Source organism: Salvelinus sp. IW2-2015, linkage group LG14, assembly GCF_002910315.2.
Source record: "Salvelinus sp. IW2-2015 linkage group LG14, ASM291031v2, whole genome shotgun sequence".
In the NCBI taxonomy this organism is placed as follows: Eukaryota; Metazoa; Chordata; class Actinopteri; order Salmoniformes; family Salmonidae; genus Salvelinus; species Salvelinus sp. IW2-2015.
The window spans coordinates 32,019,666-32,036,849 of NC_036854.1; the positions used below are offsets into that span (position 1 = coordinate 32,019,666).

General features: G+C 42.4%; 2 protein-coding genes across 2 annotated transcripts in view; both read left to right on the forward strand.

The window, feature by feature from the left end:
- Positions 1 to 5,645: 5,645 nt before the first annotated feature.
- On the forward strand, positions 5,646 to 9,978 carry LOC111973531 (protein CIP2A homolog L; the record flags this gene model as incomplete). The annotated part of the gene is given in 18 exon segments (XM_070446644.1): positions 5,646 to 5,735; positions 5,807 to 5,877; positions 5,879 to 5,946; positions 6,049 to 6,160; positions 6,425 to 6,447; positions 6,450 to 6,492; positions 6,494 to 6,517; positions 6,647 to 6,742; positions 6,923 to 6,977; positions 6,979 to 7,047; positions 7,137 to 7,254; positions 7,257 to 7,281; positions 7,373 to 7,622; positions 7,624 to 7,689; positions 7,836 to 8,035; positions 8,242 to 8,334; positions 8,457 to 8,556; positions 8,618 to 9,978. Coding segments are annotated over 18 exon segments (1,614 nt in total), but the record flags the coding sequence as incomplete, so codon positions are not given.
- A 2,644-nt stretch (positions 9,979 to 12,622) lies between these two features.
- Positions 12,623 to 17,184, forward strand: part of chrnd (cholinergic receptor, nicotinic, delta (muscle)) — a 7,852-nt gene continuing 3,290 nt past the window's right edge. Inside the window, 3 exon segments of the mRNA XM_070446802.1 lie at positions 12,623 to 13,905; positions 14,584 to 14,729; positions 17,042 to 17,177. Of these exon segments, the coding sequence (XP_070302903.1) occupies positions 13,848 to 13,905; positions 14,584 to 14,729; positions 17,042 to 17,177 (340 nt within the window). The 5' untranslated portion in view covers positions 12,623 to 13,847.

A 17,184-nucleotide genomic window follows, 5' to 3' on the forward strand; every position in this document is an offset into this window, starting at 1 on the left:
GGTTCTTCTCCTAACTCTATGTGTGATCAGCAGTGCTTATATGGGTACATACCTTCTTGCAGTGGGTAACGTGGACCCAAGTGACTCTCTCAGCTATTCTAATGGCAAAGGCGGTGGTTTAACAGAACCTGGTATGGGTCTTCCCAACAGGGCTGCTTCCCGTCTATTCTCCTCAGGGACTGGATCCACACCCAGTCTCCTGGTTGGATTGAGTGAATCACCTTCTCCTGTCATTCACCTGTTGGACACAAAATCTTGGACATACGGGTTTGGTTACCAGAAAGTCTTCTCCTGGGTTTTGCTAGTATATCTTCAACTTCTATGTCTAGTTGTCTACTTGTTCTGGTCCCTAACTCTGGCATTTTATTTGTTCTACCTGATTAGCTAAAATGTCATCCATTAACTTAAAGACATATATCCTAGTAAACCAATTCTAGGGATAATATCTTGACCTAATATTTTAGCTTATTTATTACAACAATTGTATTTATTTATTAGTAGTTCATTATCACATAGGCCACTAGGCCACGACATCTTTCCTATCCTGCCTAGGCCACTGGGCCATCAATAGGCCACTAGGCCCTCATCCCTCCGGTTGATACCTGGCTCCGCCCATGTATCAATCTTGCTTCATCTAAACAATGACTTAGGTAAAATAGAGAGGTTCCCTTTGTGCCAAATTCCTCTTTTGTCAACGGCCCCCATCTTAACCCATCTAGTAACTTCCTTAACTGTGGCTCGAAGCTGACTTTCCTTCAGTAATTCTGTGTCTATACTAACTTCCTCCTTCAAGTGAGAATCTGTGTGTGTGAGTGTGGCTCTCCGCCAACCCTTTTTGCTTCCTCTTCTGCCGTTCTGTTCCCAATGCTGACGTAGTCAGTGCCTTTAGTATGTGCTTCGCATTTACAAATCGCTACCTTTCTTGGTAATAAGACTGCTTCTAGCAAATTCAAATTTAGCTGCGCATGTGTAATGGGTTTACCTGCCGTAGTGATCATACCCTTGTTTCTCCACTGAGCTGCAAATATATGGACGGTGTTAAAAGCATAAGCACTATCAGTATGTATCGTAATGCATTTACCTTTCCCCAATTCACAAGCCCTGGTGAGGGCGACAATTTCAACTTGCTGAGCAGAGTAATTTTTTTTTAATGCTTCAGCTTCCAACACCTCAGTAAGAGTCACTATTGCATAACCAGTGGCATTTGAGCCATCTGGTTTCTTTCTAGAGGACCCATCCACAAACATAGTTATTTCTGCATCAGGCAAAGGCAAATCAGTTAGATCTGGTCTGGGGAGAACAACTTTCTCCGTTTCCGCTACACAGTCATGGGGGCACCCATCAGTGGCTATGGGGATCAAAGTGGAGGGGTTTAAGGTAGTACACCGTTCAATTGTTAGATTCGGCATGCTCAACAGAATTATAATACCGGACAAATTTCTCGCTGGTGACATGTAAGCCATCTTATGTTCCAATAATAAAATCGATACGGCATGCGGTACCCTTCATGTCAATTCATGATACAGTACTACAGAGGCTGAATCCTCCACAGCCCGTGTGGCAGCCACCACAGTCTACAAACATAGTGGCATGGCTTGGGCTACTTCATCTAAACGAGAGGAGTAGGCAGCAATAGGTTTGCTTTTCCCCCCGTGTTCCTGAGTTAGTACTGACGTCCTGAACCCCTCCCTACAGTCTCCTGTCTGGGTGAAGGGARCATCATCTCTGGGGAAATGCTAAACATAGCATATGTTTTCTGTACTAATGAAATCTCTCCTTCGGGAGTCCACTGTTTTTRATCTAACAATAACGTGGGCTAATCTTAAATCAGTCTCATCAATCATTTTATATATGTTGCATAGTGTGGGATCCATTATCTACAGTAATTTACCATCCCTAAGAACAGCAACATATTTATTTTCATAATACATTTTTTTGCTTATAAAATCACTATTTTTCCATCTCAATCTATTTTCCTGCCCTATTTGCTTAAAATATGTCCTGTCCAACCCTCAAAGGACCATATCCTCCCCCATTTTTAACACATAACTTTCCTTATCCATCTTTCCTTATCACGAGTTACCTTGAAATCAGTATTGCAAATTACCTTAAATTCTCCATCCAAATAGCTTTCCCATGAGGCTGATCAGACCACAAATGAAAGCTACAATAGAGGTCATAAGTCATTCTACCCCTTCAAAGAAGTATTTCTTACTCTATTAGACAAATTAATTAAAACTTCTAATATTCCATATGTATGTGTACCCCTTTAAAATAATAGTCACTCAACCTACAATTCACTTTACTGACCTGACAAGGTTCCACATAATGGAAACAGATTGTAATGTTTGAATACATTAACTTTCTGTTCCCATTCACTGGTGTTACCTAAACAATCAACCCAAGAATCAATCACCAGAAACTATCACGAAACTTTTACGATTCAACTATTCAGACCTGAATCTCTTACAGCCAAATATATCCCAGTGAGCGCCACCAACCAGTGATGCTCGCCTAGTAACTTTGTTGCTAGATTTAACATCTTTTCAACCTACCCTGACAAATTTTGCTACTTTTAAAAATGTATTTGGAACTTTTAACAACTTTTGAAAAGTGTCTCAAAGCTATAATGCACGCATTTTCCCTCTAAATGACACAAACAATTTTCTCTGTCACACCCTCAGTCACAACATCATTGCCTGGCTGCAAAAGTGCATTGTGAGCGACGTCAGCAGCAGGCGCTCAGCCCGTGCCCAGGCAGCAGCAATTTCAGTGAATTGCAAATCATTATTGGCTGACTGCAGCAGCAGTTCTACGGGTTCGACAAGCCAAACCCAATTAATATCGTTGGTCACGAATGTTTGATCTTGAACAGAACTTACAACATCAATCAACATCTCCCAATCAAAATTGTACTGCCAGAAGTACAGAAAAGAGTGGGAGTCTGTCCCTGAACAACTYTCAAATCAATTTGAGTAKCGTTATTGTGTATTCTACGTAYTGYCACAGTTTTACGTTATCACGCAATGATATCACAACGTCATRTAGCAACAACTCAACCTGCCTCCAGCACTTACCCTGAAAATTAGTCGGCAACACTGCAACCAACTCTCTTATTCCTGCCTCTAGGCAAAAATATACCCCCTACTCAAACCGAGTTCTGCTTTAATTCTATTGTAAGAGTAAAACCAAACGTTCCAACTCTCTCTACTCCAAAATGTAAAAGTACCATGTACTTCGCTAAGTTTATAACGTATGTCAGTCAATCCATAAGAATAAAAACATTTCAATGGACACAACTCTATCGTAATTATCTCTCTGTTATAATTTAGAATTCATTGGATTTAGGCAACTGTCTCTTCTATGATTCAGTCATTTAAATACGATTCCATTCCCAATACGTTATTCCAGCGGACCATTTAGGCAAGACAACTTATTCCATCTAAATCGACTCGCTATTATTTAAAATGGATGAGTCTTTCAATTTAACCTGAACAAGCTATTAAAACATTCAATTTATATCCAAACACTAGTGACCGTATCTTTCCAGGCAAAAAATATCAATAGTTGAATTACAATCCAAATTAATTTTAGTCTATTTGGTGGGGAGAACAAGTATTTGATACACTGCCGATTTTGCAGGTTTTCCTACTAACAAAGCATGTAGAGGTCTGTAATGTTTATCATAGGTACACTTCAACTGTGAGAGACGGATTCTAAAACAAAAATCCAGAAAATCACATTATATGATTTTTGAGGAATTAATTTGCATTTTATTGCATGACATAAGTATTTGATACATCAGAAAAGCAGAACTTAATATTTGGTACAGAAACGTTTGTTTGCAATTACAGAGATCATACGTTTCCTGTAGTTCTTGACCAGGTTTGCACACACTGCAGCAGGGATTTTGGCCCACTCCTCCATACAGACCTTCTCCAGATCCTTCAGGTTTCGGGGCTGTCGCTGGGCAATACGGACTTTCAGCTCCCTCCAAAGATTTTRTATTGGGTTCAGGTCTGGAGACTGGCTAGGCCACTCCAGGACCTTGAGATGCTTCTTACGGAGCCACTCCTTAGTCGCCCTGGCTGTGTGTTTCGGGTCGTTGTCATGCAGATACCCTAAGTCGTTTCGGACCTAAGTCGCTGAGGACTTCTTCTCTCCTAGGTGGCTCTACACCCGATTCTTATCTTCCAATTGTATAGATACTTCATTCCCTTTAAAACTTTTCTTTACACAAAATTCTAAAGATAGGTCACCAGGTAAGAATTCCGACAGAATTCCAAAGATCAATATCCAAACCATACAATAATCGTAATAAATATTTATCTAAATGCAGTCTGAATGTCAATTCCCGAAAATTCGTAAATAAAGATTACTGACCTTCTCTTGAAGACTGGGAAAAGCAATGTATGTTGGATCTCGTCACCACCTCTGTCGTGTACCAGTTCGCCACTGGCCTGAAATTAACTGGCCTGAAATTAACCCTCAACTCAGAGGTCAGGTCTTTGTCTTACGGATCTTAGATCCGCCCATGCACGGGTTTCAGCAGTTCCCTGGGACAACAGAGGCAGATATTGAGATCCGGCTTCGAAGGACCAATTGTTACAAGAATTTTGTTCTCAGTTGTTCATAATACCCAATTGAATTAATTACTCAGCCTGAAACCCAGAATTTGTAAGAAACTGGTTGAAATGAATCAGGCGGAGGCCCAGCTACAATTGTCAGGAATGTTTATTTAGAGAGCTCTGCCGTGTATATACAAAAACGTTCCTTCTCTTATTAACCTACGCACATACATACACACTAAACTTTGGATTCTCTCTTCTCCTGGAGTCTCACCAAAGTTTATTACCACACAGCTGACAGTTCCAGTCCCCTCCAGATACGGGAAATCTGGAGGGGCTCTCCATGTCTTATCTTATCTCCCCAGAGTTATAGCCGGGTCGGTTCAAACATAGTTTAATTATCCACTTTGTTTTCTTTAGGCACACACATACCTTCCTCTCTTCCCATGTACATGCTACATAACCTCTTTCTTATGAACTAACATTATTTATCAATATAGAAAAACAGGGTAGAATTCAATTAGTTATAGTTATAGTTAAATGTATACATCATTTAGTCATTATTCATAAAATTCATAACATGAATATATGGGTGTATGTGTGTTTAAGTTACTTAAATTATGGTCACAATGTTAGCTAGCGAATGCTGTTATAATTTGCAACGTCTTGTCTGAAAAATGTGTGTTCCTTTCCTAGCTAAAGTCCTTTTGCTAACGTCAGCTAACAAGTTGTCAAGCTAGCTATCAGCTATAGCTCAGCCACTTAGATAAAAAAAACTGTAGCTAGCTATACTTTTTGGCTAAGCTGATGAACAGTATCATACAGCCAGTTGATCCTAGCTGCTACTGAGGTCAGAATTGTTTTTTTGGGGCAGCAGGTAGCCTAGTGGTTAGAGCGTTGGGTTTGTAACCGAAAGGTTGCAGGATGGAATCCCCGAGCTGACAAGGTAAATCTCTCGTTCTGCCCCTGAACAAGGCAGTTAACCCACTGTTCACCGGTAGGCCGTCATTGTAAATAAGAATTTGTTCTTAACTGACTTGCCTAGTTAAATAAAGGTTAAATAAAAAATAAATAACAACATGTCTGATGTCTCTCCTGCTGGCCATTCACCAGTACAGAGACAATAGGATGGCCCATAACACTGCCCTACTGCAGAAACAAGTGGAGGTCAGTTTCAACATGTCTACACTGTGGCCAAGCACACACAATGGAAGATATGCATCTCAAGGTGTGTGTAGGAGCTGTCAGGACTGCAGCGTGGTTGTCTGTTGTCATCGGGCCAGGTGCTGCCCAGTGAGTGTGTCAGTGGAGCTGGCAGGAGACCCCAACACTATCCCTGCACTCACAGGAACCATCATCTCTCTACTGGTCCAACTTGGTACTGATGAGTTCCCAATGCATTTCTGTCCTATAATGTCTTGACAAATGATTGAACTTGTCTTACAGCTATACTATGATGTGTGTGTGTTCTCTCTCCCAGCCTGTGTTGATGATAGCAGAGAGGTTCTCCAGAGCAGTTATAACCTGACCAGCACTCTGGCCTCCATCATCCACTACCACAGCGGCACCCCCAGGGAGCTGTTGGTACTACAGGTAAGACACTGAAATGACATGAAGAGACTAAACCAGTGGTCATGAACCCTGGTCTTGGAGAACGATGGAGCTACACAAAGCTAAAGCTCTGGTGAGGAACATGGCTGTAGGATCTGATCTGTTCAGCTAATGCTGTAGTAACTCTCTTTCTTTCTCTCTCTCTCTGTGTGTGTGTGTGTGTGTGTGTGTGTGTGTGTGTGTGTGTGTGTGTGTGTGTGTGTGTGTGTGTGTGTGTGTGTGTGTGTGTGTGTGTGTGTGTGTGTGTGTGTACAGGTGCTACAGAGGCTCAGTACAACACCCGGATAATCCACTGTGCCAACTAAATCTATGAACGCAGACTTTCTCATGACCAACATGTAAGATACCTCTCGACTCCTCTCCTCTTTTCCCTCCTCCTCCTCCTCTCTTTTTCCACTCTACAGTATAGCAGAGATGAATGTGTACATGTAAGTATTAATTTAGTCTCCTATGTCCCCCCCTTCCAGCCAGTTGCACAATGGTGACATCATCATGCTGTGCCTGGGTCTGAAGGCTAACCTGTGTCACTACAACCTGTCGGTACAGACTCACATCAAAGCTCTGGTGAGGAACATCCTTCATCTTCTCTACCACTGTCTGTCCACCCTTTCTCTCTCTTTTTTGTAGTACTCATCCTCTCTTCTTCCTTCTCTTGTTCTCGCTACTCTTTGATGTAACAGGTTGTTGTAATGTGAAGGAGTTCTACTGTACGTTGATTAACCTGTGTGTGGGTGGGTCCTACGGAGTAATGTCAAGGCGTTCTACCGTACCCTGATTACCTTCCTGGCCGACAACAGTTTTGACGGTGGTGGTGTTCGCTCTCTCCATACTGGCCAGCCTCACTCTCAATGAGGAGGTGGGGGAGTAGGTAACACACACATACACACCAATGTTTTCTCTATCTTTGGTTCTGGTTGTGACTACTATCTCTCTGGTTTGTGTGTGTGTGTGTGTCAGCTGTTCCATGCTAAGAACATCCACCAGACATTCCAGCTGATCTTTAACATCATCGTCAACGGCGACGGAACCCTAACCAGGAACTACTCTGTTGACCTACTGGTGGACCTACTGAGGAACTGCAGATAGCTGACTACCTGACCAGGTACACACACAAACACACACATGCACACACTCACACACTTATAAAACAATAAAAGTGATGTTGTGTATGTCTCTCCCTCCTCTCTGTGTAGGTATGAACACTTCTCAGTGTGCGTATCCCAGGTGTTGGGTCTGCTACATGTCAAAGACCCGGACTCTGCTGCCAAGGTGTTGGAGCTGCTCCTGGCTCTGTGTGGTTGGTCAGGCCTAAGGTCTCTGCTGTGTGAGGTCGTGTTCCGTCCCGTCGCCCCACGGCTGCGAGCTGCAAGCTGCAGACAGGGGGCGGGCCTAGACGCAGGCCAGAAAACCGAGCCGGGCTTAGCTCTCATCCAATGGCTACAGCTCTCCAGCTGACGGGGAGGAGTCATGCTGTCTACAGGCGCTGCAGCTGCTGACTGAACTACTGGAGGTACGGCAACCCAACGTGGACGTACAGAACTAAAAGTGGAAGCCTGTATCTACATAGTTTTCATCATCCAGTCTAAATCGTTGATAACTCCTGTATGTACATCCAAAGTTATTTTTCTTTGTCCTTTCTTATGTGTTTCTCTTCAGGAGGCGTTGGGTTGAGGTTGTGTGTGTGTGTTGGGATTCGTTGAGTTGTTGGTTCCAATGGTGTTGGGTCTACAACAGGGACTGGACCCAGCCGCACCAGACAGCCAGCTCAGAACACACTGCATACGCACCACACACACCACCAGCTTGCTACTAAATATCCTTTACATGGGGGGACTGGTCTGTGTGTTGGTCTGTGTGTTGGTCTGTGTGTTGGTCTGTGTGTGTGTGTGTGTGTGTGTGTGTGTGTGTGTGTGTGTGTGTGTGTGTGTGTTGTGTGTGTGTGTGTGTGTGTGTGTGTGTGTGTGTGTGTGTGTGTGTGTGTGTGTGTGTGTGTGTGTGTATCAGCCTTAATTCTTCCACTGCTGTGGTAATGAGGACTGTGTGTAGCATGGTGTCCGTGCAGGTTGAGCTCCCAGGTCTGTCTCTCTCAGGTTCAAATACTGCTCTCCTGTTGCCATAACAATGACCCCCTCACCAGCCACGACTGCAGCCTCAGGTCAGTGACCGCTTAACAGACACATATTAAGATAACACACATACAGCAAATGCATCAACACAGGCATCAAGCATTCTCATACCAAAGAGATGGGCTCAAAATTATGTGTATGTGTGTTTCAGTCAAGTGTGTGGTGAGGCGGTGTTGAAGACTCTGGAGTTGATGAGTAAACTGAGACAGAAGGTGAAAGACATGGAGACCAGCTTCTACAGAATACTACAGGTACACACACACCTGTGGAGCTGAGCTAAATGATTGACACGTTAAATCTCTCTCCCTATAGGACCAGAGGATGGTCACATTCCTCTCTCTGGCTCTCACGTTCAATCACTAAGAACATGTTCAGACTGGGCTTCGTCTACTGTTTGAGGCCACGCCTCTCCCAGACTTCTGACTGAACACAAACATAAACAAGCACAATTAAATCAAATGTTATTTGTCACATGCTTTGTAAACAACAGGTGTAGACTAACAGTGAAATGTTTACTTACGGGCCCTTCCCAACAATTCTGAGAGAAAGAAAATATAGAAAAGTAATAACATGTAATGATAAAAGTAATAATAAATACACAATGAGTAATGATAACTTGGCTATTTGTATTTATTATGGATCCCCATTAGCTGCTGCCAAGGCCCCTACTCTACTACCACATATCTACAACACAAAATCCATGTGTACGTACTAACTTATTCCTTGCCACCCATTCTGAAACTAACTGCAGCTCTTTGTTAAGTGTTGCAGTCATTTCAGTCGCTGTGGTAGCTGACGTGTATAGTGTTGAGTCATCCGCATACATAGACACACTGGCTTAACTCAAGACTATGATCGATAATGTCAAAAGCTGCACTGAAGTCTAACAAAATGGCCCCCACAATCTTTTTATCATCAGTTTCTGTCAGCCAATCAGTCATTTGTGTAAGTGCTGTGCTTGTTGAATGTCCTTCCCTCAACTTGTGTACTGTAAAATAGCATTGTATCTGGTAAAACACAATTCTTTCCAAAAGTTTACAAAGGGTTGGTAACATGCTGATTGGTTGGCTATTTGAGCCAGTAAAGAGGGGAATAACTTTTGCTTCCCTCCAGGCCTGAGGGCACATACTTTCTAGTAGACTTAAATGGAAGATATGGCAAATAGGAGTGTCAATATCGTCCGTTATTATCCTCAGTAATTTTCCATCCAAGTTGTCAGACTCCGGTGGCTTGTCATTGTTGATAGACAACAATTTTTCACCTCTTCCACACTTACTTTACGGAATTCAAAATTACAATGCTTGTCTTTCATAATTTGGTCAGATATACTTGGATGTGTAGTGTCAGCGTTTGTTGCTATCATGTCATGCGTAAATTTAGCTAATCTTGCCAAAAATCATTAAAGTAGTTGGTAATATCAGTGGGTTTTGTGATGAATGAGCAATCTGATTCAATGAATGATGGAGCGGAGTTTGCCTTTTTGCCCATAATTTCATTTAAGGTGCTCCAAAGCTTTTTACTATCATTCTTTGTCATTTATCTTTGTTTCATAGTGTAGTTTCTTCTTCTTTTTATTCAGTTTAGTCACATGATTTCTGAATGTGCTGTACGTTTGCCAATTGGTTGTACAGCCAGACCTATTTGCCATTTCTTTCGCGTCATCCCTCTCAACCACACCATTTTTTAATTCCTCATCAATCCACAGGGATTTAAGTTTCTACAATAATTTTCTCAATGTGTGCATGCTTATTAGTAACTGGGATAAGCAATTCCATACATGTGGTAAGTGCAGCGTCTGGTTGCTCCTCATTACACACCACAGACCAACACATTCTTTACATCAACAATGGGAATCACTGCAAAGCTTCGTGTATGACCTCTTATACACTATATTAGGCCCATCCTTCAGAACTTTGGTTTTCCTAGATATGGCTTCTATATTGTGATCACTACATCTGATGGATTTGGATACTGCTTTCAAACAAATGTCTGCAGCATTAGTAAAGATGTGATCAATTGATGATTTAATTTCTGTGCTGTTTGTAACTACCCTGGTAGGTTGATTGATAACCTGGACCAGCTTGCAGGCATTAGTTACAGTTTGAAGCTTTCTCTTGAGTGGGCAGCCTGATGAAAGCCAGTCAATATTTAAATCACTCAGAAAATGTACCTCTCTGTTGATATCACATACATTATCAAGCATTTCACACGTTATCCAGATACTGACTGTTAGCACTTGGTGGTCTATAGCAGCTTCCCACCAGAATGGGCTTTAGGTGAGGCAGATTAACCTGTAGCCATATTACTTCAACAGTATTTAACATGAGATACTCTCCAAGCTTTACAGGAATGTGGTTCTGAATATAAACAGCCACACCTCCACCTTGGGCATTTCTGTCTTTACTGTAGATCTTATAACCATGTATTGCTACCACTGTATCATCAAAGGTATTATCTAAGTGAGTTTCAGAAATTGTCCGAATATGAATGTCATCTGTCATCTAGCAATTTATGGATTTCATGAATCGGGGGAACATGTCGCAGATTATACACTTAATAGTCCGCGAGTCCCCATCAGATTCAAAGCAGTTTTCACTGCTGAAAGCTGACAGTCCAAGGGAACAAACATTTGCCACGCCGCCGGGGACTTAGATGCACCCTCCATGGCCGCTCCTACCAGCGCCTGGCACAACTGTGTTGTCTGTCTCGTTGAATGTGAAGAGCGAGAGAGAAGCGCAGGGAGGCGGGTGATGGCTGGGTCGGTTGTCAGTGGCAGGTCGCCGGCTGTTCCTTGCTACGCACCTGCCTGGCTGCGTGTTAGCGTTTGGTGTAGCCTCAGAGCTGTGTCGGGTGTATCCCCAGTGTCTGTAGTCGTGGGGAATACACAACATACAGTTACAGCATGTACTGTCCAACAACTGGAGTCACACTCACACGCTGGAAATAAGCTATTTCCTTTAGTAGTTCTATAGAGAGCGTTGTATGTTGAGCTCTTGGTAGCCTGGCTCGGTTGTCGGTGTCCATGTACTAAAGCGTCCGGGGTGAAAAAGTGGAGCGAGGAAAAAACTAAGATGTTGGAAGATGTGTTAAATGCAGAGTTTTGATTTAAACAGTTTTAAAGTAAAAAAACGAAAAGTGTGGTAGGTAGCCAAGTCGCAACAAGCAGCACAACGATGCGGAAGTGTGCCGTTTTCACACTGTGAACAGTAAGTACCAGTACCGAGTCGATGTGCAGGGGTACGAGGTAATTGAGGTAGATATGTACATAAAACTAGGAATAAAGTGACAGAAAGTAAACAGTAGCAGCAGCGTATGTGACGAGTCAAGGTTTGTGCAAAAAGGATCAATGCAGATTGTCCTGGTAGCTATTTTGCTAACTATTTAACTAACTATTTAGCAGGATGGACTTGGGTGGCTGGAGTCTGACAATTTTGAGGGTCTTCCTCTGACACCACCTGGTATATAACACCTAGAAGGCAAGGAGCTCGATCGTAGTGGTCCGTCCGCACTACCCTCTGTAGCGCCTTGRGGTTGGATGCCAAGCTTGATGGTTCGTTGGCGGGAATAGCTGGATTTCTTTTAAGCTTCTGGGTTAGAGTCCCGCTCATTGAAAGTGGCAGCTCTACCCTTTAGCTCAGTGCGGATGTTGCCTGTAATCCATGGCTTCTGGTTGGGGTACGTAGTGTCACTGTGGGGACGACGTCGTCAATGCACTTTTTGATGAAACCAGTGACTGATGTGGTGTACTCCTGTAGTCTACATATGCCCATCAAAAAAATAGATGATGTCAGATGAGAACCTCGGTGAATACCGGTAAACCTCTTATTTAGAAGTTATTTTCCCTGTAACAATTGCTTGTTTTTCCTTTCACATTTTAAAAACCCAAATCCCTCCATAGGCTTCCCTTACACTAGCCCTACTATAATGAAGTCTAGTTCAACAGCAATACGTCATGTTTTTTTATCCTGCCGATTTTATTATATCATTACATTTTACATGTATGTATTGTTGTTGTTTATGGAAAAAAAGAACAGATTGCTTGTTTTCGTATATTAATTAAAATTCAAACCAAACCGATTAGAATGATCCACACTGTCCTGGTTTTATGGTGAGAACGTCCTTGGTACACATGCAATGCAACTTCTGGAGAAGTGGCAATGCGATCTCTACGATGGTTCCAATATATAATTGTTTTTATTTGGGAGCAGTATAAAGGTGAGTGGACATTCTCCCTTTCGCTTTATATTGGATCTGTCCAGCTACTGTGAAAAGTTTAGATGTGTTTAAAATCCTCCATGATTGCCCACAGGGAGCAATTATGGTGCCTGTAAGTGTATTTAGGCATAGCCTATTTAAAACAAGTTGTGTTGTTTAGAATTTGATTATAATTTTTCTCTCTTTATCTTATTGACGAGCAGAGCCACCGCGCTGCAGCACCGGTTACACCAGCACTGCACTGATCATTATTGGTTGTGAACATAGCTCAACATATTTCTGACACACCCCTAGCACTACTGCCAGAGCTAGATTTACCATTGCGTTAGGTTTGTTAATCGATTACAAATTACATGACCCTCCTGTGGACTAAATAAAAAATACTAAACCCTCCCCTGACTGAAATTTAAAAAAACATACATTTTCCTCTGGGTAACAATTGTGTAAATTTCAACCACTCCCTGAATATCTTTGTTCAATGTCATGATTCCTCTCATCCCTCCCCAAATGTGTAGCTGTCTTTCTATTTATTTAATTTTTTAACATCGTCTACGGGCAAGCACAGATTTTTTTCAGGTCCCTCCTATGTACTTCACTCATTTTCAGTCACCCTTTTAGCCAATGGTGTTACATACCTTTTTTTCTTGTTGGGACAAGTGACTTCAGCTTTCGGCCAAGTAAAAAATCTGTCCTGCATGTKAGAGGGACAAGCGTCTAAAGAAGTTCATGTCAAGTCCTCCCACTGGGCACGGACATAAATTCTATGTCTATTCCACTTTGGTTCAATGTAATTTCATTGGAATTACGTGGAAATAACATTGATTCAACCAGTGTGTGCTGTTTGAACCAGCAACCAGAACCTGACCTGTTATACAAGTCGAGACCTCTTAACAGAGTCTGTAGTAGACAAAGCTCACAGGGAGGTACATTAAAATGAAGGAGTTTTATACACATCCAACTTACCCATCCAAAACCTACAGTACTGTATAGTGACTCAATTGGCCTGTTATTGCTCTTTATATTCTGCAGTCCTCAATGAATGTATCTGTAATGCAGGAACCATTTCTGTAAATTCATTGCCTGGAAGGCCGCACATTAGTGAAGCAAAGCTCATAAGTGTCCTGTGTCCCCTTACATACTTTCTGTCTCTCACACACCCTACCCCCTATCCTGTATCTCTGTGGCGGAAGTGGGGGATTGCGTGCCTACCCCGGCCTGTGTCTCCACCTGTTCCCGCCACTCACGGCTCCGGGGGTCACGTCAGGAGCACAAGGAGAGAATGGATAACTTTTTTTAATTTCCAGAGTCTGTCCGGTGCCGAACAGCCATGACCCGCTGTTTATTGGGACCAGGAGCCCTGGTTCTGTTRGCGGTCCTTGTAACCGGTAAGTCCGTTGAAGTGTAAAGTTTTATTTTTTTCTTGTGAGCATTTTGGATATATTGTTTTTGTTCAATTAGGACTATTTATTCCCAAAATAACGTTTATCCTTCAACATGTTCTATTGAAAGTAGACTATATTTTCTGTAGCCGATGCCTAATTGTAGCGTAAAAGTGAGTTATGACCATTATTAGGCCTGTGATTTACTACACACACTGGTTCAATGTCCAAGACTTCTTAAAACCTTTTACTGCATTGGGCTAAATCAGAGTCAGTGTTTCTTGGCGGTCTTAAACAAATCTACCATGAAACAAAAGTATACACCTCTAACACAAGGTTATGGGCTTAAAAAAAGAAGACGCCTGTACCATGTCACATATGAAGTTGAAAGGTATTACATTTTGAGTTTGCATCCCAATATTACACTTTATGTATGTCACATAAGACTGAAATATAACAAAACTGACATCGAAACACTTTATTTTCATTGTTTATTTGATTTATTTCTGTTTATTAATTATGAAAAGTATGAATAACATTCAACCCATGAGGCCACTAGGTCATTTGACTGCAGGAAAGGGCTACTCTCCATTGGATTGAGGCTACTATGTGGGCTATTTAATATTGCTGTTCGATGCCTATAATGAATGTATCTGTGCATTGACTCCRGTGTGTGTGTGTCAGAGTGTTTGGCCAGGAATGAGGAAGAGCGGTTGATTCAACACCTGTTCAAGGAGAAGGCTTACAACAAGGACCTCCGGCCCGTAGAAAAACAGGGCGAAGCTGTCGTTGTGTACATCGCCCTCACACTCTCTAACCTCATCTCTCTGGTATGACCACTCTGTGTGTGTCGATGTGTTTGTGACTGGTATGCGTTTCTGGGTCCTCTGCCCCCTCCCTCCGTGTGTGTGTGTGTGTGTGTGTGTGTGTGTGTGTGTGTGTGTGTGTGTGTGTGTGTGTGTGTGTGTGTGTTATTAATAGCCCAGTCTGATCCTCATGGATGTACAGTACCAGTCAAAAGTTTGGACACACCTACTCATTCAAGTTTTTTTTCTTTATTTTTACTATTTTCTACATTGTATAATAATAGTGAAGACATCACAACTATGAAATAACACATATGGAATCATGTAGTAAGCAAAAAAGTGTTAAACAAATCAAAATATATTTTCTAATAGCCACCCTTTGACTTGATGACAGCTTTGGCACACTCTTGGCATTCTCTCAACCAGCTACACCCGGAATGCTTTTCCAACAGTCTTGAAGGAGTTCCCACTTATGCTGAGCACTTGTTGGTTGCTTTTCCTTCACTCTGTGGTCCAACTCATCCCAAACCATCTCAATTGGGTTGAGCTTGGGGGATTGTGGAGGCCAGGTCATCTGATGCAGCACTCCATCACTCTCCTTCTTGGTCAAATAGCCCTTACACGGCCTGGAGGTGTGTTGGGTCATTGTCCCGTTGAAAAACAAATGATAGTCCCACTAAGCCCAACCCAGATGGGATGGCGTATCGCTGCAGAATGCTGTGGTAGCCATGCTAGTTCAGTATGCCTTGAATTCTAAATAAACCACAGACAGTGTCACCAGCAAAGCACCATCACACCACCTCCTCCATGCTTCACGGTGGGAACCACAAGTGCGAAGATCATCCGTTCACCTACTCTGCGTCTCACAAAGACACGGCGGTTGGAACCAAAAATCTCAAATTTGGACTCATCAGACCAAAGGAGAGATTTCCACCGGTCTAATGTCCATTGCTCGTGTTTCTTGGAGGAAGCAAGTCTCTTCTTCTTTTTGGTGTCCTTTAGCAGTGGTTTCTTTGCATAAATTTGACCATGAAGGCCTGATTCACACAGTCTCCTCTGGACAGTTGATGTTGAGATGTCTGTTTTATTTTGGCTGCAGTTTCTGAGGCTGGTAACTCTAATGAACTTATCCTCTGCAGCAGAGGTAACTCTGGGTCTTCCTTTCCTGTGGAGGTCTTCATGAAAGCCAGTTTCAACATAGCGCTTGATGGTTTTTGCGACTGCACTTGAAGAAACATTCAAAGTTCTTGACATTTTCTGGATTGACTAACCTTTATGTCTTAAAGTCATGATGGACTGTCGTTTCTCTTTGCCTATTTGAGCTGTTCTTGCCATAATATGGACTTGGTCTTTTACCTATTAGGGCTATCTTCTGTATACTACCCCTACCTTGTCACAACACAATTGATGGGCTCGAACGCATTGAGAAGGAAATAAATTTCACAAATTAACTTTTAGCAAGGCACATCTGTTATTTCAAATGCATTCCAGGTGACTACCTCATGAAGCTGGTTGAGAGAATGCCAAAGCTGTCATCAAGGCAAAGGGTGGCTACTTTTAGGAATCTCAAAAATATAATATATTTAGATTTGTTTAACACTTTCTTGGTTACTACATGATTCCATATGTGTTATTTCATAGTTTTGATGTCTTCACTATTATTCTACAATGTAGAAAATAGTCATAGTTGAAAATAAAGAAAAACCCTGTGTGTGTGTCCAAACTTATGAACTGGTCTGTATGGTCACTACAAGAGACCATGATCCAGTCAGCCCGAACACCTGGAGAATGAGAAAAACCGGACACTGCCTGGTTCTTCTCTCTTGCTCCTCACTCTCTCTCTCTCTCTCTTCTCTCTCTTCTCTCTCTCTCTCTCTCTCTCAATTTTCAATTCAATTCAATTCAAGGGGCTTTATTGGCATGGGAAACATGTGTTAACATTGCCAAAGCAAGTGAGAGTCCTCTCTTCTTCTCTCTCTCTCTCTCTCTCTCTCTTGTCTCTTGCTCTCTTGCTCTCTTTCTCTCTTCTTTCTTTCTCTCTGCTCTCTCTCTCTCCTCTCTCTCCTCTCTCTCTCTCTCTCTCGTCTCTCTCTCTCTCTCTTCTCTCTCTCTCTCTGCTCTCTCTCTTCTCTCTTGCTCTCTCTCTCTCTCTCTCTCTCTCTCTTGCTCTCTCTCTCTCTCTCTCTCTCTCCTCTCTCTCTCTCTCTTCTCTCTCTCTCTCTCTCTCTCTGCTCTCTTCTCTCTCTCTCTCTCTCTCTCTCTCGTCTCTCTCTCTCTCTCTCTCTCTCTCTCTCTCTCTCTCTCTCTCTTGCTCTCTCCGCTCTTCCGCGCCTTAGAAAGAGGTAAAAACTGAGACTCTGCTGACCAATTGTGGAGTGGAACATGTAGGTATATTCTTCTGCTTATTTCAACCAGTTGGTCTTATCACTGTGTATCTTTATAAATATAATACATCTATAACAGTTTCCTATTCAATTCA